Consider the following 15,138-nt stretch of genomic DNA (forward strand, 5'->3'; position numbering starts at 1 on the left):
TATGCAAGTGTGTTTTTATTCAGTATTTGCGTCAGCGGAGGGCCTCTCCTCCTGCTTCATGCATGTCTGCATAGGTCTTGGTGGATTTTGGCTGCTTAGCCCAGCATTACATCGTTTAATTTCAAGGCTTGCTTAACACGTTTCAATCAATGAGCTTTTGTACGCCAGGCTACCGGGGATTAGTTAATAGAAGTAAGAGAACATTAGGATATATCCAATGATATCCTACCTTTTTTACAGTGTCTACATGATAATGGAGAGTGGGGGTGTGGTGCAGAATAAGCATCAGGGTGCTACTTTGTATGCTTGCAAGACCAGCTGACAGTCGAGTTTAACAACTACAGGCAAAAAGGTCTTTAATTTAACAAATGCATAGGGGTCAGCAAGGTGGAATGTTTGATGGTGAGATCAGAGATTGTTATGGGATACAAGGTAATGAGTAATCTGCTAAGTGAACACTTCCCCACCAGAATACATAAAGACACACATTAACAATCCTTGAATGCATTGCATCCCATCGTTACATTAGTGCGCCGCAACTAATCAACGTTTGATCAAAATTGCAAAAGGGACTGGATATTAGTGCAATGTCAAAATCACAGTAAACACAATAATTGGTCAAATGTGTGAAAATATAATTCCTGAATTTTGTATATTTTTAGGAATGATATTATATAGACTTATTATAAAATCCATGTTTGGTACAGATCTTTAAAAAACACAGCATTTTTCATTGATGTTTCAAAAAGGATAATTCCCTCCAACTTCGCGAGTCATTGTTATACCATTCAAAATAATATCAATTATTTATTTTTCACCCTTTGACTTTTTCTCTCTGTCCCTGTTCTTAGTGATGGACACCAAAGCAGTGTTTACGGCGCTGCACAGCGTCTGCGATGAGAACGCAGAGTTCTTCTCCGGAGGATCCAAAGGCTCGCAGGGCGATGCGGCGCGGCGCCTGGTGGACACCATGAAGCTCATCAAGGAACACGCTCGCAGTCTGGAGCCCATTATCTCCGGCTTCACTCAAGTTTACCATCACTTTGACTTTGACCCACACATACCCGCCAATGGCTATCGCTCACTGGTCAAGGTAAGCAGTGGGATGTTTTGTGTGCTTAAGTCTTGGATCTGTGTTTTTACATCTCCACTCGGTGCAGCTGTGAGAATAATAAGCCCCCCTGCCGCAATCCTTATCAATATTCTCTCCACACTGTGGGAAACGGCTTGATATCGCTTTGTTTCAAGGTGAGCCCATTTGTTTTACAGATTGATTTTATGTTGAAATCAGGTTAGATAAATTCCTCCAGCTGCAGAATATCTACCCCCTACTGTACTTCGTCTTCTACACTTATCGACGAAACATCATGACCTTCGGTGGCTGCAGCCCACCACATTGAATGAGTCTAGAGCAGCAAATGAATGCTGCTCTGTTCTTACCTCTTGGTTTCCACATATATAATCCTACTCATTCCCAAAGTGCTACTCAGACTAATCTGCAAGACCCTTTTTAAAGCTAGTTCAAGCCTTTCACATGTTTGCTTTCAAGCACGCTCCCATACATAGTTTATTTCCCTTCAAGCTTCACCCCCAGAAACCTAATTACAATGTCAGCAAACCCAGAAGACATGGCTCTTTAATGATTGCACAACTTAAAGAACTATGATTTGCTTTGTTGAAAAGCAAAAACGACATGGGTCGAACCGGTCGATTTCTTAGTATAGGAATATTAACCTTGACTTCATCATTCATTATTTAAAGAAGCCTACATATATAATTTCACCGTACAAATGCCATCCTTTTACATCATCATTTATTTAGTTTCTTATAGTTTCTCTTTCAATTTTTTTATTTAATTTTCAGGTGAGACAATACAAAAAACATTAGGGACAACAAAACATAATAAAACCCACAAAACAATAACCGCAAATAACGACACAAACAGCAACCTAGTACTCTTATTCTTATGGTTTAACTTAACTGACATTACCATGCTGGTTTATTTTGGCATAAGGAGAGCGTAGCATCTTGGGGTAGGACTTGCTATTATTCCTACATTTTAATGTTACAATCTTCCTCATTTTGTAGGTTGTGCGCTGCTGCCTTCTCCACATCATCCAGAAAGGGCGCTACATCATCGCCAACCGCCGCAGCATCTTCTTTCGAGTGGCACACAACGCGGGGGAGATGGAGGCGTACTGCAACGCTCTGTGCCAGCTGCGCGCCCTGCTCTACCTGGCTCAGCGCATGCTGCACGACAACAGCCATGGAAACCTCTTTTTCAAGGATGAGAGCGGCCTCAGTGAGACCTTTGTCCGCGAATACACATCCATGCACAAGGGCTGCTTCTATGGCCGATGCCTTGGCTTCCAGGTGAGAGGAGCCGCATGGTGCAGGGGAAGCTGGCAAGGGTGACGAATGGGGAGGCTTAGAAGTAGCAGTGCCTCAGGCTCGATGAACTGGAATTGGCTTTTTATGTGAAGAAAAGTAGGACACTCGGAAGAAAGAGAGGCAGGAAGTACTTCAATGTTCACAAAGTAGGAACTGCAGGTAATTCACTTTTAGAAGGATATATATTATAAAGACAACAGTAAAAAAGGAGCTGACAACAATAGAGGTAAACGTCATGAAAAAACACTTCCATCTCACCAATTCTGGCTTAACACATACAGACAAGCACCTGAATGCACCATCTACAGCTCTGGCAAATATACTCTTATGTTACTGCCCTTGTTAGATTATATAGCTTGCAATATTTTTTTTAAATAATATGAGAGTAACAAGCTCCCAAGTCTCCCATTGCCTGTCAATCAAAATGATATTCTATTTGGAAAAAGAACAAACCTGTGGATGTGTGATTTATTTAAAAGACAATGCCAGGGGCTGCATGGTACCCAGACTAAAGCGAATTGACCCTGATCAGAGAGCTGTCAGAACTGTAATTTGTAAAGCCAGGAAAACAAATTGCAGATCTACAAATGACTAAAGTGAGAGAATCAGAGTCTCTGTTGATCCTAAAGACAGAGGCTAAGCCCTCAGCAAAAAGAGATCAAAGTCAAACCAAAGTCAAACCTCCCTCTGCATCAATTTATTATGTCTAAAACTCATCTGATATCCCGTCGTCTCTGCTCAAATGAAAGCAGTTTTAAGTGTAGTGTACATCTTAAATAGATTATGTAATATAATGAATAATCTGTCTCTGCTTTTATCCATCCCTCCAGTTCAGCCCAGCCATCCGGCCGTGTCTCCAGACCATCGCTATCGGCCTCGTGGCCTTTGGAGAAAACTACAAACGCCATCAGTCAGGAATAGGTCAGCATCAAGCCGTCTGCAGATGTCCCCTCCCATCACCCAGTCACTGTATTCTCATTCCTCCATCGTACTCGTCCGCACGCCTCTTCCACATTGCTCCATGGCCCCTGACTGTGTTTCCTTTTTGATGCTGTGTGCTTGGATTGTAGAGGCCCTTTCATCCTCTTGAGTCTCGAGGCCGAGCTGGGGTGCTTCTTCTATATTTCAGAGTGTTTTGAACGTTGTAGGAGCAAACACAATAGTGGTGGCTTAAAGCCCACCTCTGCTCCGTGCCGTCCTTTAGATGAGCCTGGTCAGATTTAATAAAAGGAGTTCAAAACACCGGCATAAAAGTTATAACAATAATCTGATTTTAATACAGTAAAAAACACAATACGAAATACAGAGTGCCCTGAAACAGAACACTCCGGGCTCCCCGCTCTACTGCCGTGCGATACAGATATCAGGACCAGCCAGTCAGAAACAGGGGGCATTTTGCATGAAGAAACAACAGTATATATGGACATATTTTGAGGTGGACAGCCACTTCTTATCTTCTACCGGACCCAACTCCTTTAATTTCCCAGGGAAGGTTTCACACAAACTATTCTTTTAAAACAATCAAACATTGTACACAGATATATTGGTGCTTCGGATTATTCTCCCCAGCAAGAATCCTTGGAAAAAGAACATGTGTGTGTTAGTGAGGGAAAGTGTATGTGTGTGTGTGTGTGCATGCTGATAAGCAGAGGCGTATGTGTGTGTGTTGCTGATATCTGGGTTAAGGAGTTTATGTGTGTGTGCTGCATGAAGACAGGAGGTGTATGTGTGTGTGTCAGGGTCTCTGGGTCATGGAGTGTAAGTAAGAAGGTTTAGATATATAGGATTACTTTAAACAGTCCCAAATAATACATGTTCACTTCAATACAGTTCAAGATAATACCTGTTTACTTTAATACAGTTTAGAACAATATCTGGGTGCTTTAATGTGCACACAGTTATGTACAGAGATAGAAGTACAGATATTTGAACCGCAAACACACGTAAATATTTAACATTTCAAAAAGGAATCATTGGACTCTGATGGTCTCTTGTGTTTTGTGCTGCACCACAGTGGAGGCAGGAGGTATTGCACCATATGGTGAGTTGGCTGGAACCCCACTTCTTGATAGTCCTCTATAGTAACAAAGACTATGTGAAGAAGTTGCTTCTATCCTAGAGCTCCTGCAGTAGCTGTCCTGTGTCTGTAGTTTAATTAAAGAGTGGTACAGTTTGAAAGTGCTATTCCTTTCCTTTAGTGCCCATCCTTAGTGTCATGCCATATCATCTTCTGTTTTAAAATTAGCAGTAGCACGGTAGACTTCCGTGTGGCAGTAACGTTATATGGCTGTGCGTACTCAGTTTGACCACAGTTCTCATCTCTAAGGTGTGCTGTGTTTTCCTTCTTGATCCTTTCCTCCCGTCGTTGCTCCTTCTTTCTTCTGCATTCTCAGCAAGTTAGTTTTGTCAAGTTGTTTGATGTGCTTTCACCAGTCACCTTTAATGTTCCTTCTTTCCTGCCTTACTTTCTCCTGTTTCTGTCTTTGTTACATTCATTTCATCCTCATTATTCTGCGCTTTTGTCTGCAAACACTTCCATTTTCACTCCCGCGTCCGGCATCCACATCCTTCTTTTATATTCCATTGACTTTGAACTCTAAACCCCTTTCTTCTCTTGCATTACCCCGTCTCCTTTCTGTTATCCCCTCCTCATTGTGCGTCCTCTTCCTCCCGTCCTCAGGTGTAGCAGCCAGCTCTTTATTCACCTCAGGGAAGTACGCCATCGACCCCGAGCTGAGAGGGGCGGAGTTTGAACGCATCACCCAGAACCTGGACGTCCATTTCTGGAAGAGCTTCTGGAACATTACTGAGACCGAAGTCCTGTCGGTGAGTGGACTGATAATGCTTCTTTTCACACACACACACACACACACACACACACACACACACACACACACACACACACACACACACACACACACACACACACACACACACACACACACACACACACACACACACACACACACACACACACACACACCACACACACACACACAGACACACGTATACTTCACTTCAGGGGACATTACATTGACTTACATGCATTTCCTGGAGACTTATCCTAACCTTAACCATAACCAACACATGCCTAACCCTAACCCTAACCCTTAACCTAACCAAGTCTTCACCCTAAAATTAATGATTCCCCTTATGGGGACCTCCAATATGTCCCCATAAGGGATGCGAGTCCCCACACGTGACTGTGTAAACAGATTTAGGTCCCCACAAGGATAGTAATGCTAGGCCACACACACACACACACACACACACACATACATACACACACACACATACATACACACCACACACACACACACACACTCTCCTTAGACATCTGTAATCTACCCATGTTGTCCCTAACCCATGCACACAGAAAAGCGTATTGCCTTGTTTTAATTTAAAAACAGTCTCAGGAATATTTTACTTTCCTCCAGTAGAAGTACCCTTCCATCGTTATGCATTTGGCCTATAGGCTGTTAGTAATAATAGAGTGGAATTCAATTTATTCAATGGGGTTCATGATTTATTCATGCAGTTATTCTGTCTCTCCATTGACCCCACTCGCTCTGTAACTTGCACTCCACTCTTTCTGTCTCTATTTTAACACGGATATCTTTCTTCTTTTTTTTTCTTCATCTTCTCTCTTCCTCCAGAGACTTGCCAGCATGACATCCACTCAAGTTAAGGTGAACCGGGCTCTCTCTGTGCCCCCCGTGCCCTTTGACCTCCCTCTAGCGGCCAACCAAGGAGCCTCTGTAACCATAGCTCCTCCGTCAGCGCACATCGGCAGCGCTCCAGTTCAGATGAGGCTCATCTCCTATGACTTGCGTGAAGGACAGGTAAGTCATTCATTATTCCACTCACACTTTAGTGGCAGAGTTGAAAAAGCAATAAAAAGAACTTCATATTGTCACATCTTAAGCAAAACCAGACTATTTCAGTATTTGCTGTGCACTTAAACTACTTCCTGGTTGGCTGTCTTAGTATTAGGTATTTGTTGCATGACCTAGTTTGTGACAGTTTTCCTCCACTGGCTCTTTTTAAACCACTTTGCATTTACCAGTCATGCAAATAGAAATATTCTAACGATATGTAAAAGCATATCTGGTATTTCTTTCTCCGCCCAGGAGTAAACGACAGCCTGACTCATCCTCATGAACTTAATCCCCTTCATTATCTCTCTCTATATATTTTTCTGTCATAGGATTCGCACTCACTTCTTTTCCTCCCTTATTTATTCTCTCAGGAGACTCCCTCTCTCCCTCAAAGCTTGCACTCCTTTTTTTGTAACTATATATGCTATCAACACGCTATAGAGAGGTGAAGTCCCTCTGTAACGGAGGTGATCTCTGGGCCCATAGATCTCGGCCTCCGTTACGGGTAATATAGCACTAAAAACATTGCACAGGAAGCATATGTAATTGATGTAACTAGTTTGTCTGTCTCTGTTTCCTGGTTTCATGTTAAAAGTGTTCCCCTTCCCCCATGTCTGTGGCTGTTGATTGAGTGCACCTGGTGCCCTGTGTTGTCTCCTCCCCCCCCACCTGTGTCGAATTGCTGATTAGTGTGTGTATTTAGGGTCTGTTGCCCTGTCTGTTTTGAGGCTGGTAGTGTGTGTGAGATCCTGGTGGCTGCAGGCTGTGCCCACGTGAACAGCAGCAGCAGGATTGAGGCTGTGTGTATTGTGTTCATGCTGTAATAAATGCCCACACCGGGTTATATTTGGGACGTGCTGCCTCCTTGCTTGGTCTGGGCCGCTCAATTGTCAGCTTCACACCCTCCCTTTCCGGGGGGGGCTCAATAGGACCTAATTTCGGAAAAAGTATGCATTGAAGTCAATGGCGAGAGAAATATTATCTTTTTATCCCGTTTGAATTGTGCCACGAATTACACATATGATGTTTGTCAATTTAAAAGATAATTTTGCAAGTAAAAAAAACAAACACTTTTTGGTGTGAAACCGCTCAATGAACTACATCTCCCGTCTCACACCACACACCAAGACGGCCGTCACGTTGAAACATTTCACTTCTTTCTTTCAGAATGAGGCGGAAAGTATTAAAAGAGGTGAAAATCACTACGAGTCTGGGCGCGTTGAGAGCTGTACACACACACAAGGGGAGTTAGTCGGTTCCTAAGAGCCAGCATGCGGGACCGGGACTCTGGGATTTGTAGTCTTTCTAGTTGCGTATTTTTCATAGTCTTATATTTCAACAGTTTTACGATAAACTGTGACTTTTTTGACACGGAAATGATTTTTTAAATTGACAAACATCATATGTGTAATTTGTGGCACAATTCAAACGGGATCCAAAGATAATCTTTCTCTCTCCATTGACTTCAATACATCATTTTTCCGAAATAAGGTCCCATGGGGCGGAAGTGGGCGGGACTTTGCCTCTCTATTCCCAGCATTGATCACGCCACAACAACAAAAAAGTTTCCTTTTTTAAAGTTTCAAATTACAAGTGTGCATCGGTGGAAACCCTCCCTCGCTCCCTGCCACATTTCCTCTGCCTCCTTGTTTCCGTTAATGAATGGGAATTAGTGTGCGTTCATGCAGGCACAGGAGAGGCTGGCAGAAAGCTGCTGCAGCACAGCAGTTAGTCCTCCTCTCAAAGGAGCCCTGTTGCTCACACCAGCAATGCTTTTTATTAACAATGAAAAAGGCTTAGTTTCCAGTATACAATATACACATAACGTGGACAGTTATCAGAGAGGCCACCGTCATGTGAAGTTCTTTATTCTTTTTAGTGATTTATTTCTGTCCTTTTGTTGATTCCTTCCTCACCTCTCTCTCCAGGACAGCGAGGCTCTGCTGTCTCTCGCCCGTTCTGAGGGGGGCGCCATCTCTCTGTCGCTGGGGAAGACCAAGCGCCTCCCCCCGTCTTCCAGCATCCTGATCCACTTCCACGGAGGAGGATTTGTGGCCCAGACCTCCAAATCCCATGAGGTGAGATGCTGCTCTGCAACTCTCTCTAAACCTTCATCGATCCGTGTAGGGGAAAGATAGGTGTTAGAGCGGCAGGATCAAGATTGAAAACGGGATAAGAGAGTTAAGAGTTCACACCCAGAGGACAAGAATAAAGAAAAGGGAAAGTGTGGCGCAGTGGATAGAGCCTTGGTGTTGGGATCAGGGGAGAACAGGTTCAAACCCCACTGCAGTCAGCATGTCGTTGTGTCCCTCAGACACTTCACCCCAAAATGCTCCTGTGGGGTTTGTCCACAGTACTGAGTATGTAAGTCGCTTTGGATAAAAGCATCTAACAAGTGACATGTAATGTAATGGAAAGTAGGTGACAGTATATCTATCCTCTTACCTAAAAGGCAATATGATTGGTTTCATTTTTCAAGGAAAACTGAATACAATTTTGCTGTAGTATGACTCGCATCTTACTTATTATGATGTGTATAATACAACAGTGATGCAGGAAACAGTGGTAAATGTGTGATTTGGCACTCACAGATACAGATGCTGACACCACTTCACCTCCATCATTTTAAACACCCGGTATTTCCACAGTGCTCCTCCAGTTCACGTTCTCATCCCTTCATCGCTTCACTGTCTCGCTCTGTTTTCTCCAACTAATTGAAATTGAACCCCATCTAATTAAAGTGTTGAGACGAGCGCTAGTTGACAGCGGGGGGCAGAGGAGTTAGCAGGCTGAATCTCCTCCTCTGTCAATATTGTGACATTTAATGAGCCGTTAAGCTAATTCCTTTGTAAATAATGGCTGAAAACGCAGGAATATAGTTTTATAAATGGAGATGCTAAGCCCTCCCTCCATGCTTGGTTTACACAGAAGGTGCACACACACATCATCCCCTCTAGATCTACTTTAAAGATCACACAAACACACTTATAAGTTGTCTTAAAAAATCTCTTCAATGCTCGAACAGCAATCAAAACATTTATTTTATCATAGCTTTACATAAGTAACAAAATATGAAATCATAGCAAGAGGAACTATTCAACCTCCGTGATTCATCTTGATGAGAAGGATGATTTAAATACAGTTTGTGCACCCAGCTCTCCTTCACTGATCTGGTCATCTGTGTCTGTGTGTGGCGTCAGGCTTCTTATAGCCTCTGTAAGAAAGGACTCTGTGAAATCGCCAAGGACACGGGCATTCTTGGTCTGCAGCTGCTGCTGCGAAGAAGAGAAGAGAGGGAGCAATCACAGACGGGGGTGAACAGGGCTGTCATGTTGAATTAACGGAGAACTGTACGACCCCATAGAGAAAGATTACCCGGGGCACTAATGGAAGACTTGTCAGACTATCATTCTGTCTTTTTCTTCAGGGCTCGCCTTTTTATTACATCCTCCCTCTCAATCTTTCTAATACCTCACAAAATCCTTTTTGTTCACCTCGTGTCCTTTTCTAACATGCCCTTCCTGTCTTATTTAAGCAATTTGAACTTTCCTAATATTACCGTGTGCTTTCTGCTCTCTTAATCCCTGAGGCAAGGCCAAGGAAGAAAGAATAGAAAAATGAAAAGTTTCTCTGAGGGCGGGGCCTTGCTCGGCTCATTTATCCTCTCCTGTATCCTTCCTCGACTTCTTTCTCTCCTGCCGGCTGGGCGAGATGGAGAGTTGGACTTCAGTGGCTGGAGCCTTTGGTGCTCTCAGAGCCCAATTATGCTGACATCACAGGAATGGGTGTGCACACACACACTCCCTGTAGAGGTATTAGCCTGCAGATTAACTCCTCTGCATGTCTTGGAAAGAGTTGGACTGCAGCTCCCATTATTCCCGTTTTGAGAACAGATCTGGCTCCTTCTAAATTGGTGTAAGAGTGTTTTTCGTCTTTGTGAATAGGATGTGTGTGTATGAGAAGAGTTTTCCAGCCTTGGTCCCAGCTCATTAAAACACACACACACACACACACACATCTTCTCTTCCTTGTGGGACATTTGTTGCGGTTTCCTTTTATGCAGGCAGATGATGAACTGTCTGACTGCTGCACCTGCCCAAGTACTCTGGCATGTACTGACTTGTTTCCACACATACACACCTTTGGAGAACCTTTTCTGATTCTCACACACACCCACACTGACCCGAACAGAGCGTGTATTCCCTTGTCAGCGACCTCACTCTGAGCTTTCTTATGACAAGTGCGGCTTGATGCTGGAGCGACTACTTTTCAGGGTGAGTCACTGGTGGGTGAGGCAACATTCAAAATATACACTCACTGTGCTTTTCCTGGCATTGTGAACGGAGAGCTGTCACTTTCAGCGTCAGACCTGTCACAGCTAGTCAGAAAAGGTGTTGGGAGAAGATAAAGATGAAGGAGGAAAGGATGGATGCTTTGTAGAAGGAATGTTTTGGCGTGACAAGTTTGGCTGCCCTGCTTGCATTTCAAGGTCATTGCTTTGCAGCTGTGGAGTAAAGCACTTGCCTTAGGTTGGCATAAGAATAGTAAACACGTAATCAAAGTGTAGCAACGGGAAGAAAGGAACACTCAGTATTCTGACAGTGAGTTTGTTTTGGTAGACACTCCCTGTAAATCCACACCATCACCTTGTCTTTGTCTTGTTCCTTCATACCCAATAAACTAGGACATGTTGGTATAACCAACTGAAGAAACCAAATGAAGGTAACGGTGAGGGCAGTGCTCATTCTTTCATTCTTTCATTGTCTAGACAGTAAGCCACAAAGCAGACCGATGACATCACAGGGCAATTTTCATAGCTTTTTATCCTTCCTAAAGTTTCTCTCTCCCATTACATTTATACCTCTCTGTCTCATCTCCTCTGTGTTTTGTACCACTGCTCTTGTTTCTCACAAACAACATATTATATATCAGCTTTGAAACCGAGTGTTTTTCTATTTATAATGCCACCCCTCTAACTTATGTCTTCTGTGTCCTGCAGCCTTATCTGAAGAGCTGGTCCCAGGATCTCGGTGTCCCCATTTTGTCCATCGACTACTCTCTGGCCCCCGAGGCCCCCTTCCCAAGGGCCCTGGAGGAGTGTTTCTACGCCTACTGCTGGGCTCTGAAAAACCACCACCTACTAGGTACACACACATTACATTGCATTTAGCTGACGCTTTTATCCAAAGCGACTTACAATAAGTGCATTCGACCAGGAAGATACAAACTTGAAGAAAACAGAATCATATAAGTACATCAGGTTTCATAGAGCCAAAACATTTCAAGTGCTACTCAACTGGCTTTAGATAAGCCAGTTATTTGTTAGTATATGAGTGCTTAGTTAGTATATTAGTGCTTGGTTAGTATATGAGTGCTTGGTTAGTATATGAGTGCTCGGTTAGTATATGAGTGCTTTGTTAGTATATGAGTGCTTGGTTAGTATATGAGTGCTCGGTTAGTATATGAGTGCTTTGTTAGTATATGAGTGCTTTGTTAGTATATGAGTGCTTTGTTAGTATATGAGTGCTTTGTTAGTATATGAGTGCTTTGTTAGTATATGAGTGCTTTGTTAGTATATGAGTGCTTGGTTAGTATATGAGTGCTTGGTTAGTATATGAGTGCTTGGTTAGTATATGAGTGCTTGGTTAGTATATGAGTGCTTGGTTAGTATATGAGTGCTTGGTTAGTATATGAGTGCTTGGTTAGTATATTAGTGCTTGGTTAGTATATGAGTGCTTGGTTAGTATATGAGTGCTTGGTTAGTATATGAGTGCTTGGTTAGTATATGAGTGCTTGGTTAGTATATGAGTGCTTGGTTAGTATATGAGTGCTTGGTTAGTATATGAGTGCTTGGTTAGTATATGAGTGCTTGGTTAGTATATGAGTGCTTGGTTAGTATATGAGTGCTTGGTTAGTATATGAGTGCTTGGTTAGTATATGAGTGCTTGGTTAGTATATGAGTGCTTGGTTAGTATATGAGTGCTTGGTTAGTATATGAGTGCTTGTAGTATATGAGTGCTTGGTTAGTATATGAGTGCTTGGTTAGATATGAGTGCGTGGTTAGTATATGAGGTGCGTGGGTTAGTATATGAGTGCTTGGTTAGTATATGAGTGCTTGGTTAGTATATGAGTGCTTGGTTAGTATATGAGTGCTTTGTTAGTATATGAGTGCTTTGTTAGTATATGAGTGCTTGGTTAGTATACGAGTGCTTGGTTAGTATACGAGTGCTTAGTTAGTATATGAGAGCTTTTATTTAGTTTTTAGTTTTTTCATTGTATTGCTCGAAGTGGGGTCGAAAGAGATGAGTTTTCAGTCTCCCCCGGAAGGTGTGTAAGCTTTCTGCTGTCCTGATGTCAATGGGGAGCTCATTCCACCATTTTGGAGCTAGGATAGCAAACCCACGTGTTTTTGCTCATGGGAACTTGGGTCCCCCTCGCAGTGCGGGTGCAGCGAGTCGTTTGGCTGATGCAAAGCAGAGTGCACGTGCTGGGGTTTACAGTTTAACCATATCCTGGATGTAGGAAGGGCCAGATCCATTCGCAGCATGGTACGCAAGTACCAGTGTCTTGAAGTGGATTCTAGCAGTTACCGGAAGCCAGTGAAGGGAGCGGAGGAGCGGCGTGGTGTGGGAACATTTAGGAAGGTTGAAGACCAGACGAGCCGCTGCATTCTGGGTGAGCTGCAGAGGTTGGATGGCACATGCAGGTAGACCAGCCAGGAGGGAGTTGCAGTAGTCTAGGCGTGAGATGACGAGAGCCTGGACCAGAACCTGCGTGGCTTTCTGGGTCAGCTGGGGACGTATCCTCCTGATGCTGTAAAGAGTGTATCTGCAGCAGCAGGTTGTAGCAGCTATGTTTGCAGTGAAGGACAGTTTGTTATCTAGGGTCATCACACATTAGCGTTAATATCAGACTCCTGGCCTTTCTTTTTTACTCCCATGTACTTTTTCGGACTACTTCTTAATGCAATGGGAAGCCATGTGCAGTTGAAATGCTAAATGCATTAGGCAGGTAGAAGTTAGTTTATTAGACTTAATGAGCAGACAAAGCTCACTCCTTTCAGAGTCAGTGGACTGCTTCTCTGAGTGCAATTACCAATTCCCTGTAGCTTTCAAGAGGAATCATTCATCACTTTGAAAGTAATCGTGCTGCAGCGCCATGTTTTGCACTGTACCCGTTGTTCTGTAATATAACACAAATTGTGACGCCAAGTATTCAGGCTGACACCAAAAGACATCTGGTCGTTTTGGGGTACATCCGCCCGCTGAAGCACGCTGTGTCAAATTAACAGTGATCGCAGTGCTGTGTTTGTGTTTTAGTACAATAAGACATTATCACTGCCATGAGGCGGATAGCAAGACAAACCCAGCTCCAAGCAGCCCCACATTCAGCCATCTCATGGTAGAGAAAAGAGATTCTGCTACTTTATGGGTCGCACTGCTTTTCTTGCTCCACAGTGAATTTGCAGAAAAATACATATTTTTCTCGTCTCCTTTTATTTTGTGTGCCATTTCTCTATTTCCCCATGGATTTATGTTCTTCCTTTGTCCTCACCTTTATCTTCACCGCCCTGTTTCATCTCTCCAGGCTGGACCGGGGAGAAAGTGTGTCTGGCTGGTGACAGTGCGGGAGGCAACTTGTGTGTGACGACGACGATGCGTGCGGCTGCCTTTGGCGTGCGGATGCCAGATGGCCTGGTGGCCGTGTACCCGGCCACGCTGCTGACAGCCTACGCCTCGCCCTCCCGTCTGCTCACACTTATGGATCCCCTGCTGCCGCTCAGCGTGCTCTCCAGGTGTCTGAGCGCCTACGCAGGTAGGAGTGCAAGTGTGTTTGTGATTTAGAAAACAAACTAAATAAGGTGTGTTCTTTTATCTGGTAGATTTTAGGTAAAAAAATATTTGTTTGGGGTACCTGGCTGGCGGCCCCTAGCACCGCCGCTATTTGTATATAGGGGAAACACTGGTATTATATAGGTTGTTGTGCATCTAAATGGTCGGCAAAGGATAAAACCCAGAAATTCCCTACCACATAGTGACGTCACTATGTAACATTCGTGCTTCTATTGGCTAGCTCCAACGTGATAGTGCGTGGTATTATAAGGGGCCGGACATCTCAAAGCGGGCTGACCAATCACAACAGAGCCGGCCAGCTAACCAATCAGAGCAGAGGGTGAAAAGAGGTGCTGCAGCACAGGCTGTGAGAAAAATAAAGACCTTTTTAGAACATTAGAACTTGGAAACATGTCACTGTCGAGGCTCAAAATACAAATATGAACCCTTAAGTAATCATTATAGGGCCCTTTTAAAAATTATAATGCTGACAAACTATCTGTGTAACATAAATGAAAAGGTTATTAAGTTGATGTATATTTATATATATTATTTTTTTGCCATTTTCATCAGTTAAGCCATTCTTTTCAATTGCATTAACTAATATAATGTATTAAAAAAAAAACTCAAAGCGATGTTTTTTTATGATATGCAAAGTTTGCAAACAACTGAAACAACTAATTGATAAGAAAACTTCAATCTATTTTGTGTCAATTCAGCCTGCCTGCATGTCTTTAAGTTTTAGAACAGTTATAATTATCTTATTAAACATAAAACAAGTTCTGTTCTCATCTCGGATCTCCCTGTTCACTTGCTCAATTCCTTTTTCTGCACACAATGTGTTCACATATTTGAATCATAAATCTTTATGGATTTTTTTCTAACCGTGCTGTATCATGTCTGAAACACCCTCCCTAGCCACAACTCAACTTATTAGCATATAGATTGTTTTTCACGCCTTGTCATTAATGCAATGTAAAAAGCAGGAGAAACTCTTACAAGTCATTTGATACATTGTAGTCTCACAAGAAAAGGAG

General features: G+C 43.1%; 1 protein-coding gene across 5 annotated transcripts in view; it reads left to right on the forward strand.

The window, feature by feature from the left end:
- Nucleotides 1-15,138, forward strand: part of lipeb (lipase, hormone-sensitive b) — a 34,941-nt gene that overhangs the window by 10,020 nt on the left and 9,783 nt on the right. For all 5 annotated transcript variants that reach the window (XM_034221606.1, XM_034221607.1, XM_034221609.1 and 2 more), the window contains 8 exons: nucleotides 852-1,093; nucleotides 2,089-2,373; nucleotides 3,222-3,312; nucleotides 5,072-5,217; nucleotides 6,048-6,233; nucleotides 8,198-8,347; nucleotides 11,269-11,413; nucleotides 13,857-14,084. In XM_034221606.1, the coding sequence (XP_034077497.1) occupies nucleotides 852-1,093; nucleotides 2,089-2,373; nucleotides 3,222-3,312; nucleotides 5,072-5,217; nucleotides 6,048-6,233; nucleotides 8,198-8,347; nucleotides 11,269-11,413; nucleotides 13,857-14,084 (1,473 nt within the window). The remainder of the gene's footprint in view (nucleotides 1-851; nucleotides 1,094-2,088; nucleotides 2,374-3,221; nucleotides 3,313-5,071; nucleotides 5,218-6,047; nucleotides 6,234-8,197; nucleotides 8,348-11,268; nucleotides 11,414-13,856; nucleotides 14,085-15,138) is intronic.

The sequence above is a fragment of the Gymnodraco acuticeps genome, unplaced genomic scaffold (assembly GCF_902827175.1).
Source record: "Gymnodraco acuticeps unplaced genomic scaffold, fGymAcu1.1, whole genome shotgun sequence".
NCBI lineage: Eukaryota > Metazoa > Chordata > Actinopteri > Perciformes > Bathydraconidae > Gymnodraco > Gymnodraco acuticeps.